The sequence below is a fragment of the Phyllobates terribilis genome, unplaced genomic scaffold, assembly GCF_046119375.1.
Source record: "Phyllobates terribilis strain yellow unplaced genomic scaffold, ASM4611937v1 Scaffold_2__4_contigs__length_985480577, whole genome shotgun sequence".
Taxonomy (NCBI): Eukaryota; Metazoa; Chordata; class Amphibia; order Anura; family Dendrobatidae; genus Phyllobates; species Phyllobates terribilis.
The window spans coordinates 95,616,597-95,642,153 of NW_027362762.1; the positions used below are offsets into that span (position 1 = coordinate 95,616,597).

The 25,557-nt window shown below is 42.8% G+C and overlaps 1 protein-coding gene across 1 annotated transcript in view; it reads right to left on the bottom strand.

Moving 5' to 3' along the window:
- ZMYM2 (zinc finger MYM-type containing 2) overlaps nucleotides 1-25,557 on the bottom strand; it is a 72,660-nt gene that overhangs the window by 39,081 nt on the left and 8,022 nt on the right. Inside the window, exons 2-4 of the mRNA XM_073662406.1 lie at nucleotides 9,770-10,602; nucleotides 4,182-4,461; nucleotides 1,296-1,458 (exon numbers count right to left, since the gene is read on the bottom strand). Coding sequence (XP_073518507.1) covers nucleotides 1,296-1,458; nucleotides 4,182-4,461; nucleotides 9,770-10,526 — 1,200 coding nt within the window. The 5' untranslated portion in view covers nucleotides 10,527-10,602. The remainder of the gene's footprint in view (nucleotides 1-1,295; nucleotides 1,459-4,181; nucleotides 4,462-9,769; nucleotides 10,603-25,557) is intronic.

Sequence of the window (25,557 nt, forward strand, 5' to 3'; positions counted from 1 at the left end):
AGAAGAGAGAAGCACTTTTTCTCCAGCTATACAATAGACAAAGAATAGATCAGAGTTTGAACGCGTGCCGAGCACCTTTGATGAAGACGGGGCTCTGCAGAGGCTGGTTCCCAAGCTTCAGTCTCAGGCTCAGTAAGTTATCCCATAAAGTATGGATAAAGGACTTACGATTTGAGGAATAACCCTTTAAGAAGTAGACTTTGGCGGACTAGTTGATCACCTTTTTTAATAGGATTATTCATGTTCTGAACATTTAAAGGGAAACCAGCCATGAACAATGTTCTAGCTTTTGTACGGGTCTGATTAGGAAAGGCAATTTGTGGGAGAGCAAGATGTAGAACAAAAGTCACTAAAATCACCATCATTGTGATGGTGCTCACCAGTCGCAGTTAAAGGAGTCACTCGATCCAAATCGATAAGTCTGCAGTCACCCTGAGTGACTGCAGACTTATGAATCCCCCCGGCGCATGCAACGTGAGCTGCGGGGATTTGCCAGTTTCTAAGCCAGAGTCGTTATACATACTCCTGGTCAGGATTTGTCTAGTGGGTGTGGTCTTACTCCATAAACTTTTAAGGAGCAAGACCGCGCCCTCTAGTCAGCCACACCCACTGCACGGACGCGTGACCAGACGAGGCGCGGCCTCGCTCTATACAAATGTATGGAGCAAGGCCACACCCACTAAACGGGCCCTGGCCGGGACTATGTACAACGCATATGTAACCGCCGGTCCCGGATCAGAAACCGGCGAATCCCCGCAGCACAGTGCGTGCACTGGGGGGATTCAAAAGTCGGTAGTCATACAGAGTGACCGCAGACTTATCGATTTGTCCAGACAACCCCTTTAAAAGAAAGTACTGAAAATGCAACTCAAATTAGGGAAGGTTATCGTGTAAAAAACGCACATATTTTCAAGAACTTTCAGAGTATTTAAGATTTTTAAGAGGTTGCCCATCCCTCTCCTCCTGACTGCTAAAATGCCCCAGGTAAAATAAGGAGATTAAAAAAAAGCACACTTAACTTTCCTGGACTGGCAATAATCCAGCAATGTTGGTGTTGTCTCCTCTGGCGGTAACAGTGTTATGTCACCATGACTGCCGCAGCCAATTAACTGCCACTGATTGGCTGTGGACGTCCGCTCTGACGGAATACTGATCGTTAGGTCACGTGACCACAAGGAGAGACAGCGCAGACATCAGCCCATGAGGCGAGTAGGGTGGGGGGGCAATTTAGCAGTTAAGAAGGGGTTATCCAGTAATGGACAACCCCTTTTAAAAGAAATAAAAGAACGATGTACCTCAGTTAGTTTGCCGCAGATCGTGCACCTGGACTTGTTTTGATTTTTGGCAGAGTTCTGCTTGTCCTCGTATAATGACAGACAGTAGGTACTGCAGAATTCCTGGAAGGATTCACTTGAATCTACTTGGGCAACAATTGTACCTTTCATTGTTGTTATATCTCTGAAATAAAAAGATAAAGACATCTCAACAAGCAGACGACACGACACGTTCAAGTGGATCTAAAGTTTTCAAGGTACAAAAGTTATCAGAAAAATATTTCATGGTAAAAAATTAAACAATCCCTCAATGAAGTTATTGGAAAACATGTCTTGCTTCACAGCATTTACCCCTGGAGGATTTTTTTTTTTTTTACTTTGTGGAAGAATGTATCGGGGCTCAGGATCGGCCTGAAGGGCATGTCACAAATGCTATGGCCGGTATCCCGCTCACAGCATTGATAGCGGCAGCGATAAGCATCCCGTACTGCTATTCTCCATTATCCAGATTCTTCCCGTCAGTAAAGACGACAGTTCCGGTACTAAGAGTAAGGGAATAATGCAGTTTCCTTAAGCATACAGTTTAGGTTTCATTCATTATTACGAGGATTTAAAATGTAAGGTCAGGATTGGAAAAGTCAGTGCTTAGCAAACTTAATATTGCCTGGCAGATTAGGGATGTCATAGCAAAAAATATTTTTTTTTTTGGGTGTTATGACTATATATAAAATCTTGCAATTGACACACTGGTCACTAGGCCGAATATTAGACTCCTAGTTCCTGTTGACATAAGCAGCAGTGACCTAACTGATCCTACCAGATAATATTGAAACACTTAAAAGGCGTTATTCCACTATTCGGACAACCCCTTCTCAATCTCATTGTTTGCCCCCATTAAAATAAAAACACATATACTCACCTGCGTTGACTGTGCCTGCTCTACCGATGCTTGTGTGACGCTATGTCACGTGAGCCCTGCGCCCAATCAGCATTGGAGTCGTTGTTCCCACAGTCGGATGAATCGAACATCAAAAAGAAGTCAGGGCTGTGGCTGCTCTGACTTCCTCTTAAATGTTCAATTAGTCCGAAGGCTGAGAGAGTGACATCAGCACTGATTGGGTGCAGGGCTCACGGGACAATGTCACGTAAGCACGAGTACTAACACAGCTGGAATGGGGTAGGCACCGGAGGTGAGTACAAGTGTTTTTATTTTAATGGGGGAAAACAGATTGAGAAGGGGTTGTCCTAGTAGTGGGCAACCCCTTTAATTTGGGCAAATGTCACTGTGAAGGGAGGGAGAGGAGGAGAGCTCCGATATCACCTATTGAGAATGCTGGATCCTGTGATATCTACTGTATAGAGTTGTTCCTTTTCATCGTGTGAGGATATTGCTGAAAAGTCACACGTTTTGTTTTTTACTACCATGCCTGGTCGTGCTGCTGCCCAAACACTGCGCTCTCTGGTGCTAATAGACTAGCAGTGGATGAGCGCAGGTAGCACTACAGCACTCCAGCCTGCTTCAGAGCTTTGCCTGCAAGCGCGCGCTCCTCGCCTATGAAAGCGATCACCTCTGATACAATGCGGTGGCCGGCAAACTAGGCAACAAGTAGTACACTATAAACTTTAAAGTCTCTCTGTTCTTGAAAACTGGGGATTTTTAACAAGAGGTAAAACTGCAAAGTTGCTTATTTTTACAAAAAAGTTTGACATTTTACACATTAAAAGATGTTGAAAAGACCTCTGAACATAAATTTGATTTAACCCCTTAGACTGGAACTTGAAATCTGACCAGTGTCACTTTATGTGGTAATAACTGTGGAATGCTTCAACATATCCCATTGATTTTGAGACAGTTTTTTTGTGACACATGATACTTTATAATAATGGTAAATTTAGGTTATGTTTTGCATTTATTTATAAAAATATCAGAAATTTGACAAAAAATGTTTTAAAAATTCCAATTTTCAAACTTTGAATGACTATCCCTTTAATCCAGATAGTCAGACCACACAAAACATTAATAAAAAACATTTCCCTCATGCCTGCTTTACATCAGCACCATTTTAAAATGCTGTTTAATTTTGTTAGCATTTTAGAAGGTTTAAAAATGTAGCAGTAATTTTTCATTTTTCAAGGAAATTTACAAAAATTATTTTTATAGGGACCTGTTCAGTTTTGAAGTGATTTTGGGGGTCCTATATGTTGGAAACCACCCAAAAGTCATACCATTTTAAAAACTGCACCCCTCAACGTATTTAAAATTGCTTTCAGGTAGTTCATTAATCCTTCTGGTTCTTTTCAGTAAGTAATGGAAAGTGTCATGACAAGAATGAAAAAGTTTATTTTTACCACCTAAATTTTGATAACCTCTTAACAGGTCGTAATAGCCGGCAGACTCTAAGGCCGTTATTTGGCCGTTGCCTGCCATGGCAAAAATCAGGACACACAATCAAGATCTCAGGCTGCCGATGAGGTTAAAGATTCTGCAGTCACTATTGACAGCAGAATCTAAGGGGTTAAACGTTCATGGTCGGTGCCAACACTGATCATGGCTGATGCAGCAAGTGGTCAGCTATAATATACAGGTGACAGCTACAGGATTGTCACCCGTCGGGGAAAGCTAGTCTTTTATATCGCAGGTCAGTAAAAAGACGTCTATTGTTCACTAAGGGGTTAAATAATAGATTATTTTCTAATGACAAGTTCCCTTTAATTAACGTCCTCTAATATATTTAAAGAGGCCGGACAATGCTCTTCTTCCTGCTCTAATTGGTTTGAAGCAATCACATGTCTGCTCTACAACATGGTGGGAGGTTTTTTGTTTTTTTTTTATTCTAAGTGGCCAAAAAAATCCCTGTTCTGTGCTGTCTCACTTTCCTCTACAATGTTTATACCACAGCGGCTTACTTTTTGCACATAGTGCAGAGCTTCTTTGGAGCTGGTTTCTGTGAATAGGATGACAAGCAAGTAGTGGAACAAAACAAATGAGTGGATCCTTTCCGCTGATATGCAGTCTGCCCTTTCTGAAGCGGCTTCTTGCAGTTTGCACAAGTGACTTTAACAGCTTTTGAGGGCTGCTGTGATGAAGGAGATTGCAAGACTTGTTTCGGAAGGGAGGCCACTGCCATGGTATCCACGCCAGGCTGCTGATTCCGAGGAAATGATGCAGATTGCGATATCCAGGCATCTAAAAAGAAATTAAAAAAAATACTAGGGTGTTTTCTATATGCACAGATTTAAGCATGTAAGTCATGACCACATTTCCCCATGTTCTATAGTTACGACGTGACCCGGAGAAACGAGATGGAAGCATGCTGGACTGCCCCACAAACCACCGCTGTGCAGTGTTAAAGAGGTTGTCCACTACTTTAGCATAGATGACCTATCCTTAGGATAGGTCATCAATATCTGATCAGTTGGGGTCCGACACACGGCACACCTGCCGATCAGCTGTTATCGGTGTCAGCGGCCGGAAGTGCTCACTTGCTGAGCTGGCCATCTTCTGATAGTGGCAGAGGCTTGGTACTACACATAAGCCTCCTATTCAAATCAAACGACGGCGGATGTGCAGTACCGGATGACTACCGCTCCAGTGAGTACTTCCGGTCGGCGGCCACCGACACCAGTAATAGATGATCAGCGGGGGTGCCAGGTGTCAAACCCCTACTGATCAGACATTGAAAGACCTGGACAAACTCTTTAAGCTACGTCTACACTATACAATGTGCGGTGATAAATTGCCTCAGACTAATAACATGTTTGCTGGTTGGCAGTCATTTAAAGGGAATGTGACAGCTTCCCTATGTCTATATCTCACTCTGTATATGGCTTTCAAAAAGAAGCTTTTCTTTTATTTTCAATTTACCATAATTTCCTTAAAATAATTTAATTTGGCCAGGGATATGCAAGTCAGTGGGCAGTTTTAATCACCCAGACTAATCATGTCATCACGCACATGTGGGCATGAGTAACATGATTTGCACCACCAGCTGTTTGAAAATCTCTGCTTTACTCAATGCAAAGTAAGCCGAATATACGCAACACGGCTTCATTGGTGCATGTCCAGGGAGGCAACGTTGACGCAGTTACCGACTGTTCTGCAAATTTCGCGGCTGGCTGTGTCACCGGTCAACGTTCACCTGTTTTGCCTTAAGGTCTGTTTCCAAAGAACATCCACCAATCAGCAGTCGATTAATAACCTGTTTACACAGGCAGAGCAAAGCAAGTGATGCGCCCTGAGAGACCTAGAATAGATCCATCAGCGCATATAGGCTGCCATGGTTCCCAAGGTCCCGTTTCCACAGGACGATGTGCTGCCAAGAACGATGACCTTTTCTGCCGTACAAAAGGTAATTTCACCTGATGAACAAGTGTTTTACTCATTCATTGGATGATTGGCATCCTGTTCACACAGCATTCTTAAACAGTACCGATCACCAAAAATCTAGTTTCGCTAAAAGATATAACAAGTATGTGTTTACTTATTTTAGAATGCTTATTTAAGTCAAGTGTGTCTAAAAACCTTTGTTTTAAATACTATTTTTCAATGGAAGCGCGCTGCCATCTTGTGGATGGCACGGCTTCTCACTGATCCCTTTGCATCACGCATGCTTCTAATGCGCGAAGAACAGGCAGGGAGGCCGGAAGAGCGCTGCTCCCAGGTCCATAATGCTAATTCTGCCTGTCTGCAGCTTCACTATCTTATCATTGTCTCTCTGGTCTGTGGGCTGATTGGAGTGAAACTGCTGCAATCAGAGCAAAGACAAGTGTGACAGTGATGGACAGAGAAGCTGCAGAGGACAGGGACAGCTGTAATGTACTCATCGCTGGGGAAGGGCAGAGGAGCGTTGGTGATCGGTCTTCTAATAAAGTGCAGCAATGTCCCCGCGTGTCGCGTATGATAACACTTCCTGGCCTCTCTCCTCAATAAACAGTGAGATCTCACGATGGGTCACTTCCGTACTGCGGAGCGACAGAGCGCCGCTACGTATGTCAGGAAATGGCAGGGATTATATCCGTTAGTCGGATTAGCATATGCATATGCATTCCAACATTCCATAGTAATAAAAGCTTTTTTCTTAATTTTTTTAATAAAATAAAAAACTAAATTATAAATGTTAATATATTACTGATAAAAAAAAAAAACAACAAAGCAGAGGAAATTTTTTTTGTGATTAATAAATCTCAGTGTAAATGCACCTTTAGGTTGTGTGCACATGTTCACTATTTGCAGCAGATCTTTCTGCACCATAAATCAGAGTAGCGAGAACAAACATTGAGTACATATGCATGGCTTATTTTATTTTTTTACATATACATCATACTTGAAGGGGTGGGGGGTTATTCATTTGAATGGTTGAAAAACACTGGAAAAAAAATTGACATGTCACAGAATTGGTTAAAAAAAAAAGCATTGACTGTTAGAATCTGCAAGGAACAAATAAGCAGCGTGGGCATGAGATTTCAGAAATCTCATTCACTTTGCTGGAAATGTAACTGCAGCGGTTTTTACCCTTAAAAACATGTCAACAAGCCCTTTAAGTTGTCCACTATTTAGACAACTCCTTGTCATAGCCCACGCTTGGCCCCGATAAAATTTAAAAAAAGCTTATACTCGCCTCGTGTGCTGGCTCTGCTCCTGCGGTGTTGGCACTCGCTCTCCCCGGGGCTCTCGTGCAGAGTTGTGACACCTGGTGCTCGGCGCCCAATCAGTGCTGGAGTCACCGGCCCCACCTTTGGACGAATTGAACATGAAGAAGTCAGATGAGCCACGCCCAGGACTTCCTCTTCATGTTCAATTTGATAAAAAGGAGGGGACAGTGACGCCAGCGCTGATTGGGCAATGGGCTCACGTGTCACAACAACTGAACGAGAGCCCAGGACCGCGAGTGCCAACACCACTGGAACGGCACCAGCACGGGAGGGAGTATAGGCCTTTTTTTTATTTCATCAGGGACAAACATTTAAATCAAGAAGGGGTTGTCCTTTAAATACTTTCGATCAAAACTACAGAAAAAAAATTACCTCTAAAATATAACTTTTAATCAAAATAGTCTAAAAAAAACTCCCATAAACAATAAGCATGTTTATTATAATTAAAACATCTATGAGGGTATATATAGGTGCCTGACCGGTCAGGATAAAGGGGAGCAGGGGACCTATTACACCCTGGTAATACCTATCTTGTCCCTAACTGTCAGCGGAGGTTGACACCCTAAAATTCACGATATGGCACCCCGCTCCTATTACACACCTACTTTAAAGTGCAGCACAGGTAGTGAAATAAACAATAACCAATGAACCTGGTTGTCTGCCCATATCAACTATGTGTACTAACAGGCAACTGCCCACATTAAATAACACTAACCCAATAATTTCAAATGAATGTCCAAGAAGGAATAACCAATTCTTAACAAATTATTCAAAAACCCCTAAAATGAGGTGATTAAAGGATATGAGCTGACAAAATACTGTCCCAATCCTAACACCCAGGATACACATTGATGATGTGTCTCTTATCGAGATGGTACTTAGCTTAACTAGATGAGAAACCAGAAAATCCATGAAGCGGTGTCCATATCTCCTATCGTCCGCATTGGTGAAACGCGCGTCGGGTGCTTGGTGCGTGAGCTTGCTATATAATTTTGGTACTAATAACCTGTGATATTTACAAATAATTTTTACTAGTGAATTTTCTTGAGGGAAATACCTACCTTTATGGTACACATTCATGCATCTATAACTGTCTACTTGTTGAGCTTTTACACACTTACACTGGCATATTTATGCGCTTTATGATTGTTTAGCATCACAAATTTATATTGGGATAATCTAACTTAAAAGAGACATGCAGATAATTTCATTGATCGAACCTCCCTTATTTGTAACCATCTACAAATGCACAGTTATACATGCAGATCTATTATCTTTCCTATACATATATTGAGATATGCATTAATGCACCTTTTTTAATCTTTAAGACATGCACTGGTGCACGTTTTGCAATATATGTATTATATGGACATCTTACTAAAACTCTTCAGGGGGTTTCCCCACAATAGCTCACCCACCAATTCTTCAGTCTGTCTGTATTTTTTGTTTATTTGGGTACATTGTTTTAATCATAGTCTAAATAAAGTCTTGATTTTTTTAACCATGTATTTGTTTAGGATTTGCGTTTCCAGCACAAAGTTTTTCTCTTTTTGGTTGTTTACAATAGGAAAACAAAATGGAGTTTATTAGAATAAATCTACACTCCATTTTGGTTTCCTATCGTGTATCGTATCTCTGGCGAGTGCGGCTTTACACCCACCTTATTTTCCAACAATTGTGTAATAGTAACATGCACATAAGGCTAATACATCAGGCTTCAAAATTATATTTATACTTTTAGGTGAAAAGGCTACAATAAGTGATAATTATTAACATTGATCAAAAAACCTCCAACCAGACAGATCAACTTTTATATAGCTGTCTGCCATAGGATGGCAGGTGTCTCACTCTTTGGAGGGGTCTCAAAAAGTCAGCAATGTCCATCAGAAAATGGTGCAACTCTTCAGAAACAGTAACTATTAAACATTTTCTCTCAAAGTTCAGCTGTTTGTGTAGAAGCCCTGTCCTTACATATTAAACAAAATGCTCATTTTTTAACTATTCCTGGACTGCTCAAACTATGAATGATTGGGCAGACCACATAAACATGGCTTCACATCAGGTTTACCTTCGTACAAAGCGCTGAACCAATGCTTGTAAATATAGATTAGGAAGCAGTAGAACTGACAGTGCTTCCTTCTCTGGACCCAGTCAGCATGTGATCTCTGGCTGTAGGGAGGAGCAGGCGCTGCTGTGTTCTAGGAGACCCAGTCAGCTCTGCTATGCAGGCAGGGCTGTAATTCCCCAATAAGGGCATGTGCACTCGGCCTCTTTTAGAAGCCATCGCACCCGCTGTTTTCCCGTCGCTGGCGGTTTTTGCCATTGTTCCTGTGGCATCTAGACTTACAAAGTATTCCCATTTTTTGTTTAAATTTCCCTGTTATCAGGGAAAAAAAGGAACATAAAAATGACAAAAAATTAAGCCCCATGTATTCTGAAAAAAATGGAGCAAAAATTCTATAAATATCTGAAGAATTTATTTATTTTTTAATGCCAATGAAAGAACATGCATGTTAAAACCCAAAACAGTGACACAGCCAAGTAAGGGTGCTCGGTTATCTCCTGCAGTCCAGTAGAAAAGAGCACATGCTTCACCGCAGCGCCATTCAAACGGGAGACAAAATTCACCTCCTCTGGTGATCAGTCAAGGACGCAGGGGTGGATCACAGACCACCTAGAAGTTATCAACTTATCTGAGGATAGATGACACTTTCCAGATAAGAAACTTGAATTTACACAGTGAAGAGCAGACGACTAGCCTTGCTCCTATCTTTTACTAAAGGATTTTTACTCGACGACCCAAAATACATATTACTAAATGTTATTTATCCTGTAACACTAACCAGAAGTATGATGTGTTGCAGATTCCCCATTCTGAAAGACATCACCACCAACATTAATTCTTCCTGGATTATAAGGTCCCGATGAAGACTTGGTCTGTGAGGTATGTGAAGGTGGAAAATTCGATACATGGCCACCAAAATTAGACTGCAATCCATTGGGCACATCTCCCATACCAGGATTCTGCAGTGACGTGACATGTGTGATCATCAGGTTCATATCTCTACTCTCTGAAGTCTGATGGTGTCCATCACTTGCAGAGTTGTTCCCAGAATCTAAAGTGGTGACATTAGCGATCTGTATTTCAGAGTCTGGCTCAGTAGTAATACCAGAACTCATTAAACCAGCACTTGGTTTGTTTCTTGAGAAGTGGGATGAAGATGGGTAATCAACGTTAACCGATCTGTTGGAGTCCATAAGTCTGCGACTAGTAAAAGTGGAAGCATTTTTGTCATGGACACGGCTTGGCTCAGGTTCTTCCTCATCATCAATGATGATTGTCTCACTTATTATTCCCTTGCTAGTATCTAAATCTTTGCTGGAAGAAGAGTGTGATTTCAAGTCTGCCCTGTGGTTTTCTTTTGTAGAAGAAAACCCTGCGCTTCTCGGAGCCGCAGGTGGTACATTCTGAGGCACCTGCACGGGTTCAATGAAGACTACGTCATCGTCGTCATCAACTATAACAGATGTGGTCTGGAAGGTTTTAGAGGAAGTTGGGCCACCAAAAGCATGGCCCACATTTTTTAGTCCTGTAGCCATTGCATGAGATGGAGAACCAGAAGTTTGTGTCAATTTTCAGCCCCTTTTAAAAGGACACACGTACATTCCACGTAACCTGCGAGAAACAAGGGAATTGTTAGAAAATATTTTGACTGAAAGTAACAAATCATTAAAAGCCTTACTGAATACATTGGCGCACAGGTAAGAAGAGGGATTCATACTGAACAAAAGTTCATATTCTTGGGATAATAATAAGTTCCACAATCGGATGTGTTTAAATAAAATGTTCCTGTGCTGAGATAATCTTATAAATGTGCCCTGCTGTGTGCTGTGTAATGGCTGTGTCTGACCGTACAGGAACATGGTCTGATCATACCACATCTCCTGGGCAGGGGAGGAAGCAAAAGAGTATACAGACATTACAGCAAGGGATCACAAATTATTCTCTTTATAGTAAAATATTGTTTAAAAACAGACAAATGTTTTACTTTATAAAAAGAATCAGCTACGACCCAATTCTGTAATGTCTGTATACTCTTTTCCTGTGGTATGATCAGACCATGTTCCTGCACGGTCAGACACAGCCATTACACAGTTCACAGCAGGGGCACATTTATAAGATTATCTCAGCACAGGGACATTTTATATAAACACATTCAATTGTGGGAATTATTATTTCAAGATCTATTGATTAAAATTAACTTTTGTTTGCAGGAAAATCTGTTTAATTGTGTTTCCATAATGTAGATTTGGTATCATTTTTAAAATACACTTTATAAAAAAAAACACAACATATATTGATTAAAGACACCCCCCTTTAAACAGAAGCTTGCCGTTTTGGTAAACTTTTTTTTTTGTTGCATTACATTTTTAATAAAGGAACAGATGAGCAAACCAGGTCCGTCAGAGTGAGAGCCACTCCTCTCCATTATGGCTAATATGGGGTTACTGAGCTGCGGACATTCATCTGCTCCAATGCTCCTCTACACGAGGACAGATATTAGAGTCAGATAATACTGTTGGATATGGGACTTCATGAAATTGTGTTCTCCCAATGAAAAGATAAGTGATAATATGTGGAGACAAACATGCAACCGTTTTTACATGTGGTACCACAATAAAATAACAAACTAAAAAGGTCTAGATATAAAAGTTTGCAGTCACAGACTGTAGAATCGTGACAGTGTGCGATGCACACACTGTCACGATTCCCCAGTATTCCAGGTGCGATTTGCATACTTCTGGTGTTGTGCAGACTAGAAGTCTTCAGTTCCTCTCAATAGAGGAGAATCCAGAGAAGATGGATGGGTATAGTTGACACATGACCACTAGGATGTCAATTGCTCCTACCAGGAATACGAGGGAATGGCGGCAGCATGTGGACCACAATGTCATGATTCAGCAGTCACATACTATAGACCAATGTTTCCCCAAACTCCAGTCTTCACAGGTCATGTTTTCAGAATTTCCATAGTGTTGCACAGACGAGAGAATTCCTGATGCCTTGATGATACTTCCATCACCTGTGCAATACTAAGGAAATACTAAAAACATTACCTGTGGGGGAGGGGAGGAATGGAGATTGGGAAACACTGCTGTACAGTGTCTGCAGACTTTTGTTCTCAACCCTTTTAACAGTCTAACAGGAATATATGAGGCACTTCATTCTGTTTTATTACTGTGAACTTACATGGACAGAAACACAATAATAAAAATGCCCTCTTAAAATAGTGTCCCAGTAATTGTTTTTATACAGTGCAGCATAGGCCATAATAAGGAATAATGTAAAGCTTTTGTCTCTGCCTGGTGTATACCGGTTTTATTTGCCATTTTTGAGTTACAGCAGAGTCTCACTGTGATGCAGCTGCCTTCTGCTTGTGATGGTCTTTCCCTGTCAGCTCCTAGCTCTGTGAAGTTACATCTCACTGAAATACAGCAGAGGTTCTGCACACCGCACAGATACAGGTATTCTGAGTCTCTTAAGTTTTTTGTTATAGCTCTGGTGATAATCATTGTATGGACTTGAGTACAATCACTGCTCTAATCACGGAGGAAATAAGACTTTCAGCAGCATGGGGAACAAACAGAGGTACAAGGAAAGTCAAGAGAGGTTTGAGCGCTACCAGGACGGATTAATAAAAAGAGGACACAGACAAGCAGTCTACACAGGAGAGTGTGTACTGAGCCGACTGTCACAGAGATCACGTGACAAAACGATCAATAAATAGGAAACTACTGTATTTTTCGGACTATGACACACTTTTTTTCCTCCTAAATGTTGGAGAAAAGTGGTGGGTGCGTCTTATAGTCCGAATACTATATACATGGGTGTGCGTGGTGGTGGGTGTGGGGGAGTGGTAGCGGGGGATCAGGTGGGCACAGGAGGCAGCAGCCGCCTGCTCCAGACTACACTGTGCCCGCTACTAAAGAAAATGAATATTCCCTGCTCCCCACGCCCATGGGCGTGGAAAGAAATGACTATTCATTTCTCTTAATAGCCGCACAGTGGAGCCGCAGCGCGGCTCCAGCTGCCGCTCTGCGGTCTGTGTGCCCGATATTAAAGCTCATGAATATTCCCTACAACCACTCCCATGGGTTGTAGTGAATATTCAGGGTCTTTAATAGCAGGCACACTGACCACAGAGCGACAGCAGGAGCCGCGCTGCGGTACAGTGTGCGCGCTACTGAACAAACTGAATGGTCACTGCTCCCCACGCAGAGTCCCAGCGTGGGGAGCAGTGACTATTCCAGCACAGCATCTCACACTGTGTGAGGGCACATGGCAGGGACACCATGCGCACCCTGCCATGCACGGCTCACAGTGAGAGTGTCGGCAGCAGAGCGGGACTGCGCTGGCGGAGAGAAGAGGTGAGTATGAGTGTTTATTTTTTTTGTTGTTGTGGGCAGCGTAATGGGGGCTCAAGGGGTGCCATGCATACCAGGATGGGGGGCTCAAGGGGTGCAATGCATACCAGGATGGGGGGCTCAAGGGGTGCCATGTATACCAGGATGGGGGATCAAGGGGTGCCATGCATACCAGGAAGGGGGATCAAGGGGTGCCATGCATACCAGGAAGGGGGATCAAGGGGTGCTATGCATACCAGGAAGGGGGATCAGGGGGTGTCATACCAGGATGGGATGGGGGCCACGTATACCAGGAAGGAAGGGCCATATATACCAGGATGGAGGATATTAACATAATTGGGGGACATTACCCCAATACCAGTGTCAGCAGCAGACCCCCTCCACCATAACATTAACACATTTTTTGCTTACATTTTTTTCCCTATTTTCTTCCTCTAAAACCTAGGTGCGTCTTATAGTCCAAAAAATACGATAAACACTGCTGGAACATTGCTGTTCATGTAATAATGCCAGCTCTCAGCAAACAAATAATAAATTGCTCGAGTGCTTATTTAACTGCAATAAATTGTAAAGCTGGCCACACACCCAAGGCTTTATTCAAACAGGGTTTTTTTAACAGTATTTGTAAGCAAAAAAACAGGAGAATCTCCAAAACATAGAACTTGTATGAATCTTTCAATTATGTTTTTTTCTCATTTGTGGCTCACACTAAGCTCAGACACTTTTTTTTACGAGTTCTATGTTTTTCACAAATAAAACCCATACCTACCTTGTGTAGCCAGGTACATGTCTGATATTGATCACAGTGTTAAATAGAAAATGCAAACGCAAATCTATGGGTGCGTGAAAAAAAGAAAAATCAGATGCGATCCGAGCACTGTGCTTTTTTTTTTTTTATTATTTTTTTTAACCGAAAAAATTTGATAACCTTCTGATGAAAATCAGATGAAAACGCTGCACAAAATCAAGGACCATTATGCTTGTGAATGGAAAAAAAAAGAAGATAGACATCTGCCTGAGCCCTAAAACGGATACTGATCATACACTGGTGTGTAGACTAAAAATTGCATCAGGACAAGTCCTCCCATTAATCCTGTGTATTACTGTCAGAGTCGGAGTTGGTATAAAATTGGCCGACTTCAACTCCTAAAATATATAATAAATTGGGTACAGTAGTTCAATGCAGTTTGTGGGGAATATTTTTTCATAAGAATTTGGGAAAGTTATGAAATGTCCTATAAATGTCTGTCCTATTCCTGATCTAAGGGTCTAGACTTTTAGCTGAGATTAATCTGTGCTGCAGTTTATGTACATGATAAGTAGTGAAACTCCTCCTCTACAGGTAAGGGGGGGGGGGAACACACACAGGGAAGGAATGCCTGCACTCATCTCAGAACTGCTGGAGTGAACAGGAAAGCAGGATTAAGAACAAAAAAGAACAGGTTCTTGCTATTATAACGGATAATGCTTCAAACATAATAAGTACAATTAAACTGATGAATGAGAATAATGAAGGTGAACAGCAGGTAGAAGAACATTTCAGATTTAGTATGTTGGAGATGGAAGGCCACAGTTCTTTTACCATAACGGAGGAACAAGCAGGTATTACTACAGAAGAACAGCAAAATGATTCTTTACAATTAGATGATCTTGTTGAAGCAGCTTCACACCTCTTTCCTATTCATCACATGAACTGTGTTGTGCACATGCTGCAGCTGGCAATAAGAGATAGTCTGCAAGAGGGACATGCTGCAACTCTGATCAGCAAAGTGAGGAAATTGGGTATTGCTGCCAGAACCCCTAAAATGGATTCCATCTTGAAGAGACGTGCTAGAAAAGGGGCAATTGTGGAATTACAACATTTTTCACTTGCTCTCAAAGTAGAAGAGTTCAATCGTTCATCAAAACTGACTGTGCACGAGGCAATTCATTTATACCCTGAAATTGTTAGAGATGTTGCCCATGTGGTTACTGCTTTGCCACCAACCCAAGTTAGTGTAGAGAGGTTGTTCTCTAGCCTTAAAATAATTTGGTCAGATTTGAGGTCATCTATGAAGGAGGATTTGATGGAGGCGATACTATTTCTCAGATTCATAGACTGCACAAATGTTATTCAGTAAGTTTTTGTTGAAAACTGCTTTTTTTCCACTTACTGCATAGTATATAATAAATTGTAAATATGCAAAAGTTTTTTTATTCTAAAGTTGTATTCTAATAAATATATTTTATCTAAATAGCTTGATTATTGTATCATAATAATGATTAAAAGCCTGATGTTACCATTTTACCACAGTAAATTTATCACCTAAACTTAAACAAAAGCCATGTATGAGGGAGTCGGTGTCATGGAAATTGAGGAGTCGGAGGTTTGGCTTACTGACTCCACAGCTCTGGTTACTGTAGCGTCAGTGTTTATAAGCACTGAGCGCCATCTTCCCACCACTGCTCCGCTTCAGTCATGTGATGGCGATCTAGACTCGCCGAATCACATGGTGCGCTGACTCAGAAGTGTTTTCTACAATTATAAAACGCTTCTGCCTCACACAGACCCCAGAGTGTGATCTGCATAGTCTGAACTGCCCTCACTCGACTTAGAAGAGGAAGGGAGCAACACTGGATAGCGGAGAAGACAGCGATTGGCGAGTATATTAACACATCGATACAGGTTAAAGGGTTTGTCAGGTCTTAAGCTACAAGTCTGCAGGCCCTCTACGTGACTGCAGACTCGTGAATCCTGAGGCGTGTAGCCTAAGGGCAGACAACCCCTTTAAGGGGGAAAATAAATTAACGGGAGGACTTCTTCAATGCGTACGTGGGACAGAGGCGTCCTGACATTTTCCCAATGGCAGATGTCTTGGGGATTGAAAGGCAAAGATTGATCAGATTGATTATTTTGTTCTCAGGGGGAAAAAGCTTTTGCTAGAGATGCCTGGCAGCAAGCCCATTACCCTCCCAATATAAGTTATATAAACTTACCATTACGTAAATGTCAGACTAAAAAAAAAAACTGTCATGGACATATTTTCAGCTGGATTGCACAATGATCTGATGTGTATTATAAACTACCAAATGCCCGTACCTCCCCCTCCACCACCATGACAGATTCCCAGAGAGAAAAGGATATAATGCAAAGTGTGACTGAGAATCAACCACATTGCTTACAGGACTTGTCTGGATATAGCTGCTCATCAATATCAGATCAGTAGGAGCCACTAGTCAACAGTTATTGGCTCCACCAGCTGATTTTCAGGACCCGGCAACAGGCACTACATGATCGAGACTGTGCTGCTCAGCTCCATTCAGTGTTTACAGCCACACCAGGCGTCGGGCCGCTACCGCCAATCTTATTTTGATGATGTACCCTATTTTAATCCCTTCGCAACATCTGAGTCGGTCTCAGCGGTCCCACTAAATAAATAGCCAATTTTCTGTCTATTTCTTCCCTGCATGTTACATCTGCTGCATATACTCAATTTCTCCTTGTAATTTACCACGTGGTATTGGCGGCCTCCTTGTCAGGGCTGTGGAGTTGGATTCGGTATAAAATGGACCGACTCCTAAAATTGGGTACAGTAATTCAATGCAGTTTGTGGGGAATATTTTTTCATAAGAATTTGGGGAAGTTATGAAATGTCCTATAAATGTCTGTCCTATTCCTGATCTAAGGGTCTAGACTTTTAGCTGAGATGAATCTGTGCTACAGTAAATTTATCACTTAAACATGAGCCATGTATGAGGGAGTCGGAGTCATGGAAATTGAGGTAGTCGGAGTCAAAGTCGGAGGTTTGGCTTACCGACTCCACAGCCCTGCTCCTTGTCAGATCACTATACAGCCTGAATGTAAGGAACAGAGCAGGGAAGTGACTGACCATGTACGGTCACCCCTAATGTTACACCAAGATTTCAGCCACAGAGGAAACAGTATGGGACACTACTGGAGATGGCAGTGACGGGGCCCTCACCAACCCCCGGCTGGTTCACGGTGAGAGAGCACTCTGCTCATAGGTAATGGCCACCCATTTACTCGTCAGCCTTTAAGAGAATGGAATTTACAATGTTTATTATATTGAATTGATTTTTGCTGTATAGATGACATAATGGACATACTGTGTGACTTCATTAAAGAAAGAAAAATAAATAATCACAAATTTTGGTAGTACAGTAGCCGTATTTACCAGCCTTGATTTTCTGGAATGGAAAGGACATTTAACTAATGTTTCAATAGGGTTTTTTTGGTTTTGTTTTGCTTTTTGCAAATGGGATCAGGGCCTCCTGATGTCACCTTGTGGGATGAGCGGTTGTGTACAAAACAGTCATTCTGCTCCATTGTTCCCACAGGACATAAAAAAAAAAAAAAAACCTGCCAATGGTTTAAGGATTTTACTCCCTTCATCAAAAATAAACATGCCTGCTTGTCAGAGCCACATACGCATGGTTAAAGCCCCCGTCTCACATAGCGAGATCGCTGCTGTGTCACGGTTTTGGTGACGCAACAGCGACCTCACCAGCGATGTCGCTATGTGTGACACTTTGCAGCGATCAGGCCCCTGCTGAGAGGTCGCTGATCGCTGCATAGTGTCCTGGACCATTTTTTGGTCGTTGCCCTCCCGCTGGTCAGCACACATCGCTGTGTGTGACCAGCGGGAGCAGCGATCAGGCTGGTAACTATGGTAAACATCGGGTTACTAGGGGCACACGCGCACCTAGTAACCAGTTGTTTATCATGGTTACGAGCCTGCTAAAGTGAGCGGTAACCTCCCGCTCACTGTAGCAGAGTGGTAACCATGATAAACAACAGGTTACTAGGTGCGCGTGTGCCCCTAGTAACCCGATGTTTACCATAGTTACCAGCCTGCTCCTGCTTCAGTGTCAGTGTCGCTAAGTGTGACGGGGCCTTAAGGCAAATTTCAGCATTAGCCGAGTAGTTAAAATCAATTAGTAAAGCTGCAAAAAGACTCAGTTGTAGGCCGAGCCTAATGGTGGAGCAGGCAGCCATCTCACTAATGGCATTTTAGACTGAAGCCGCCTCTGTATTTCGCAGTCTCTCTGTACTTTACCCCATTCATCCTTCCCCAATTCTGCCCAGTCCCCATGCTAAAAAACAGGATGCCGACTCACTCTACTCCTGGTTCAGTGTTGGGGTATGTTCACACGTGGCGTTTTTGAGGCATATTTTAGGCAGCATATGTGGAGCAGCATGTTAATTCTTTCAGCACTTTTAAAAACATATGGGTGAAAATGCATAGAGCAAAAATGCAACGTGTGAACATACCTGTAAGGTCCTTTTACATTGGGCCAAAGTATCGGCCTAAAGGCCCCGTCACACATAACGAGATCGCTAGCGAGATCTTTGATGCGTCACGGTTTTCGTGACGCAATAGCGATCTCGCTAGTGATGTCGTTATGTCTGACAGGTAGCAAAGATCAGGCCCCTGCTGTGAGATCGCTGATCGTTACAAAGCTTCCTGGACCATTCCTGGGTTGTTGCGCTCCTGCTGGGCAGTGTGCATCGCTGTATTTGACACCTTATCAACGACCTCGTTAGCAATTCAGAACTGAGACACGTAGGCATGCATAAATTGGACTTTTCTGCGCCCCTCGTCCCCGATTGGTGGTCGCTATTGCGTCCTTGTTTTTCGGATCCCACCAGCGTTCTCCGGCTGTGACTCCACTTTGAAGAAATCAGACATCTTTAGCGAGGTAGGTATTGTTTGGGGTCTCAAATTGGTTTCCATTTTTAATTCATTTATAGGACATCAACCAATTATCTGCTATCACTGCTCTTCAGGAAGGGAGGGCTAGGCTTCTATCTGTATGTATGTATGTATGTATGTATGTATGTATGTATGTATGTATGTATGTATGTATGTATGTATGTATGTATGTATGTATGTATGTATATATATATATATATATATATATATATATATATATATATATATATATATATATATATATGCTTTTGCATGGGCAGATATTTTAGGGGTCTCGTGCACACACACCCACACAGCACGTTTTCTGACACGCTGTCCTGGCCAACCGCTTCAGAGTTTTTCACACGCCAATTAACATGAAGCTTAAATCAATAGACTCTGTTGTTTTGGCCTGTTGCACGCTTCATAACTTTCTTCGTCGATGTGATGCAATTACGTACTGTCCGCCTGGCTTCGTGGACTCTGTGGACCTAGCCAATGGGGAAGTGCAGCTCGGTGAATAGGATGCGGTGAATCCGCATGGTTCAATGAACAGATGCGGACTCACCTGCGTGCAGCACTTTGGACGCAGCATAAAGTATACTGGGTTCAAAGCGGTGCCAATACCGACTGTGTGCACATACTCTTATTCAAACGGATCCCGCTCCGAAAACTGCCTGAAGCTCCAACTATACGCTTAAAATAACGAACATACGCATCTCTATGTAAAAAATGACTTGCTGTACATACATTCAGGCTTTTTAGTGTTTTAAGTGCTTAAAGTTCAAGTGATTTAAGTTTCCTAAGAAGTCAAACGGTTAAAATAAGTGACCCGACCATTCTTCAGCGGTTTTCTGCTCTTAAGATGCTCTATACTTTACAATACAAGTCAATGGGAAGGATCAAGGGAGTCTTATTGAGCTTTTACCAGCAGATTTGCTTTAAAATGAACCAGTAGTTTCTTTATTGTTGAATGAAGTGAAAAAGACGCAACAAAAATGCTGGAAAAAGTGTTAAAAAAAAAAAAAAACGCCAGCGGTCAAAAGTGTTGATAAAGCACTGAAGAAACAACAAGACAAGAAGGGAAAGAAAAAAGAAAAAAAAAAACACGCATTTCCTGAAGAATCTACTTCTTAAACTCGCCAGATTGGCTCACCTGAAAAAAACATTGTGTGCACATACCTCCTAGTATGTCCAGGAACTGTCCCTATTCTCATGCTTTGTAATGGATCATTCACACTCAGTGGTTGGGTTCCTCGTAATCAGCATTCTGTCAGCATTATATGTGCGGTAACTTCTATCTCCTCAGTTCCCAGCATGCATTGCACCTGCTACTGACAAATGACTTTCCTATCCTAAACTGAAAGCATGCCTGCATACAGTATAACAGCGAGGAGCAGGGACAGAGACAAAGACCAAGCCCTACTTCCTGTAACCGTCTCTGTCTTTGCTGCTCATATCCAGAATACGGTACATTAGACACCACACAATAGAGAGAAAGTTTCACCTATTAGTCGCCATTTTGGGTTTAGTTTTCAGCCGTAAAACGATTTTTAAAAGAACGTAATTTACAGATTGTCTATCACTATCTCACAAGATAGCAAGTCTTCTGAAATTACTGGGGACATTTAAAGAAATCTTTGTCAAACACGAGTTTAAAGATTACTTTAATATTGGCTGCTTTAAACTAATCTAGATTAATCAGGGGACAGGAGATGGAATATAAGAGGTTGAATACTGTTGCAAAGCACAAAATAGTAATGCCTCAGTCTAGTTTTCCTATCCTTAGTGCTGCCGAATGCATGTTGGCCATACCATTATATAAAAACACATGTGGTCTAAGAGCGGGCTGAGCAAGCCTGGTTTCCATGGCGACTAGCGAAATCAGCCCTTGCAACTAAGTCTCCCTCTGAGCCCTATGTGCATTCAGCAGCTGGGCGCTTCCAGTCACTGATAAATGGAAGAAGCATCAGCCTCCATCTGCTCTGGCAGGGGCAGTCACCCAGCGCTCCTGCCAGGTAGGAGAGACTGTTAGATAATGATGGCATTATGCCTCCCTCCTCTGGTAAACAGTGTGTGACTAATACAAGTAAGCCTTCTGCCAGTAGAGGGCACATCACAATAGTGAGTAGGAAGGGAAAGGCACTTCAGTAATGAAGGAGGGGAAGGGGTTGGGACAAGGCACTTCAGTAATGAAGGAGGGGAGAAGACACTGCCATCACCACTATTTTGGGTCATGACATTGTGGGGCCTACTTAATCAGAAAAGCCACAGAAGTAGTAAGGAGTTTGCAGTGCTCTGGTCCGGCTCCCACAAGTACTGAAGCGGCCAGTGTATCAGGGGTCCTGCGAATCGTTTTGCTCATCTACAGCTGTGCAGGAGACATTTTCATCACAGCCTCCGAGAATTTGTTCAAGACAACCACCCTAAGATTCATTAATTTACACACAGTGCATAAATTAGTAACCACTATTTACAAATAAAATACTGCGCACAGAACTAATTAATAGCACTGCATGAGGACGGTGCAATTACCCTCATGTGGAGCGCACACACCGCAGGTTGCTGACCAGACTCCTGGAGCTTTACATATGTGCCTAGTCCTGGCCGCATTTCTGGCAGAAATTTGCAATTGGCAGCAGGACACGGAGCCAAACGGATCCGGCAGAAGCAAATGTACAATGCCCTGAGCTCTGTAGAAAGTGCTTACGCCATCACATGGTTGCCTCAGCAGCAGGAGAGCCCACCGCGGCGCAGGAGAGCCCGTCGTGACATAGCTCTTCTTGCCACCATTTGCAAATGTTGCCAGGAAGTGCAGTTAGGAGCGAGTGACATTTAGATCTGTAAAAATAAAATAAAACTGGCCATACAGGGATAGCCGAGTGCTTGTTGGACTGTCAGCCATCTCTTCCGACTCCCTTAAATATTTTGCTCAGCCAAGTTTTTATGCATTTTCAAAGGAGAGTTCGGAGAAAGCCGCTGCCGAACACCTCTGGCAGGTACTTATCTCCAGAAAAACAAAAGGGATGGGGGTTAATATGCAAACTGAGCCGTCAACGCTGTAGAAATGGAACAGATAATGCACTCACCAACAGTGTTGCTTGATAATAGTTCTGTTTATTCGGGATTACACATGCAGAGTGGTGGTGCAGGTTCTGGGGTGGGAGGACAACCGCCGTTTCGCGCTGGTCCTGCGCTTCCAGGGGTCCTCTACCATTCGTAGTGGACCCGTTGAAGCGCAGGACCAGCGCGTAACGGCAGTTGTCCTCCCACCCCCGCACCCCAGAACCTGCACCACCACTCTGCATGTGTAATGCCAAATAAACAGAGCTATTATCAAGCAACACTGTTGGTGAGTGCATTATCTGTTCCATTTCTACAGCTTTGACGGCTCAGGTTTTACTATATATGGAATTTGCACCACCTGGTTCGCATGCACACGGCTAGTGCCCTGTCTACGTGGTTTTTAGGCTAACACTCTTTCATATGTAGAGTGTAGCGACTAGTGCTCGACATTTGAAGGCTGCACATTGTGACTGGTACCTCACTATTTCTCTTTATATGCTGGACAGGAATATGCAAACTGCCCGACCCTCATATCAGCAGACATCTAGAGAGAGCTGGGAGGCCATGATGCACATTAGACTGCCAGCCGATCACCCAGAAGTCGGTGAGTTTGGCTGTCTTTAGCCCAATATGTATGGAGCCTTAAATTCGAATCAGATTTGGAGTTTTGTTTAAAAATTATAATGAAAATGTGGCCAAAATCACTGCTACCGGGTTATGTTAATCGGACTTAAATCTGCTAAACAGCTATTGGCCAAAAGATCGGTCGGTTATTTCTCCCATGCATAGGAGTGCAGAGCTCGGCCAAGAGTTTGCCTTCTCTATCAGAGTCGCCATCAACCTCTTCTCCAGAGGTGGTGAAATTCACCAGCCTGGATCCGTCTCTCGCCAACTTAGTCTGTCAGGGCCCACCATACACATTAGATGGATAATACCACCAAAACTGGCAGGATCAGCCAACTTATCTCATGTACTTGACGACCACTGCAGAGCACTCTCACCGGTTACATTTGCCCATAGCTGAAAACAGATGATCGGTGTAGGTACCACCCCCCACTGATCTGACATTGATTACCTATTGTAAGGATCCATTTATTCCTACCTCTACGGTTACTTAACCATTTGTCAGGTTGGGATTTGCTTGTGTGACGTGGGCCCCACTGTTCTCTACCATCTATCCATCTGCAGCAGCCGGCAGAGTACATGCTTACTCCATGCTGTTAGGCTCTGTTCACATCTTATTCAGACTGCGTCACCGATTCTATCACGATAGGAGGAGGAGGAAACATAACTGCAGCTAGCTCTATTTTACTTTCAAAACGATGACAACATTCAACACCCACAAGATAAAACAGTGGGTTCATTCCAGCACCTCTCGTTCTTGCTGTATGACAAAACTAGAGCCTTAGAGTGAAGGCATAATTGAAAAATAACCTATGGTTTAAATGAGGTATTTGTGTTACATTTGTATGTTTTAGGTAATGTCATCACAATTCTTATTTAAATTAAAAAAAAAAAAAGAAGTCTTACAATTTCACCCTGGCCACTAGGACTTTTATTAGACAAACTTCCTATTGTTTCAGGAAGCGTTACTCACATGTACGAGCGCACAACATGTAAGTCACAATGGTCGGATCATAATCCTATCTTTTGTATCGAAGCATCTAATGAGCGTGTGAAAAGGTCACTGTAACCAGGGGGAGCTGTGACATGTCCTACTGTGATTGGTGGATACTGTGTTATCAACTGTGTACAGATGTGTTACCAGTCTTTGTAATCCTGCCTCTGATGATAGGAAGCCAGCTGAAAGCTCATCCTGCAAAGCCAGGAAGTATGAGACTAAAAGAGCCCCAGTGGTCAGAGTGGAAATTGCAAGTTTACTAATTGTTTTTTTTATTTTCAAAAAACCACGTGACATTTAAAAATAAATAAATGCACGTAACATAACCTGGTTTAAACAATAGCTCATTTTCTGACAACTTCCTTTTAGGCTATGTGCCCACGATGCAGAAATGCTCCGGATTTTTCCTGAGCGTTTCTGCATCTCCCTGGCAGAAAAAACGCATGCGGATTGTACATGCGGATGTGAAGCGTTCTTCACATGCATTTCCGCATGCGGGTTGTCAAGCTAGTCGGAATGTGCCTGGGAGAACAAATATTGCATACTTGTGGTCACATGACTGCCCGCTTTCGTCGGCCGCACCAGAGAATCCTGACAGCGCGCACTGAGGATTTAGAAGTCTGCAGTCACACAGAGTGACTGCCTACTTTCATTACAAACCTGAACAACCACTTCAATGTAAGTCTATGAGATCCGGAAGGCCATAACTTCGGTCATGTGGTGTGGAACACGACAAGAGCGGCGCAGGAACAGCAGAAGACGGCGGCAGGTAAGTATTTTACTTCACACAAGGAACATACACTAGTGATACCACTCCGGTGATAAAATAAACACCTCAGAGTGGTCCTTTAAAGTGAGTCAGATCACCACGAAATGCAAAATTAACTCATTAGACAGTAATGTAGAGCAGTGTTCCCCAACTCCAATCCTGATGGCCCACCAACAGATCATGTTTTCAGGATTTCCTGTGCAGGTGATGGAATTATCACCTGTGCAATAAGTAGGAAATCCTGAAAACATGCACTGTTGGTGGGCCTTGAGGACTGGAGTTGGGGAACCCTGATGTAGAGGACCTAAGACCCTATAAAAATCATATTAGCCGTATATATTTCACTGTTGTAACTAGTTTAAAACCACTTTATGTTTCATATACAAATGAGGGGGCTTTCCTGCAACCTCCCTCAATTTGCAGACCAAGCAGTTCCTTGATTGACAGCGCTCACTGGGCCAGGGCGAGCGCTGCCCGAACCCCAACCGCAGTACTGCGCAAGCACACCAACTACACAGGAGTCAGCGGCACACATACAGAATGGTGTAGCACCGCCTTTCATCATTGAATCCTGTCATGGCACATTTGCATCCTGAATTTCAGGGGAACCCGTCCCCCTGTACTGTGTGCTGCGTGCCGCTGACTTCTGCATAGTCCGTGTGCATGCGCACCACCGCAGTTAGGATTCAGGCAGCGCTCGCTCTGACCAAGTGAGAGCTATCAGAGTCTGGGAACTGCTCAGTATGCAAATTGAAGGGGTGTAATGGTACACCAAGGTGTTAGTCATGCCAAGAGCGCACCTAAGCCCCCTCATTTAAAGTGTTTTCAAATTAATCACAACAGAGAAATGTATACGGCTAATATGATTTTAATATGGGCCAAGTCTCATACATAATTGTTTAATTACTTATTTCGGGGGTGACAGACTCACGTTAAGCCCCCCATTCACAATAGATAGCTGTTAAACGATTGTTTGCCAGACAGCAATCGCCGCTGACTCCCCCTAAAACGTACTTTCCTGTGTTCTCAGATATCAAATGTATCGGCAGTCTGAAA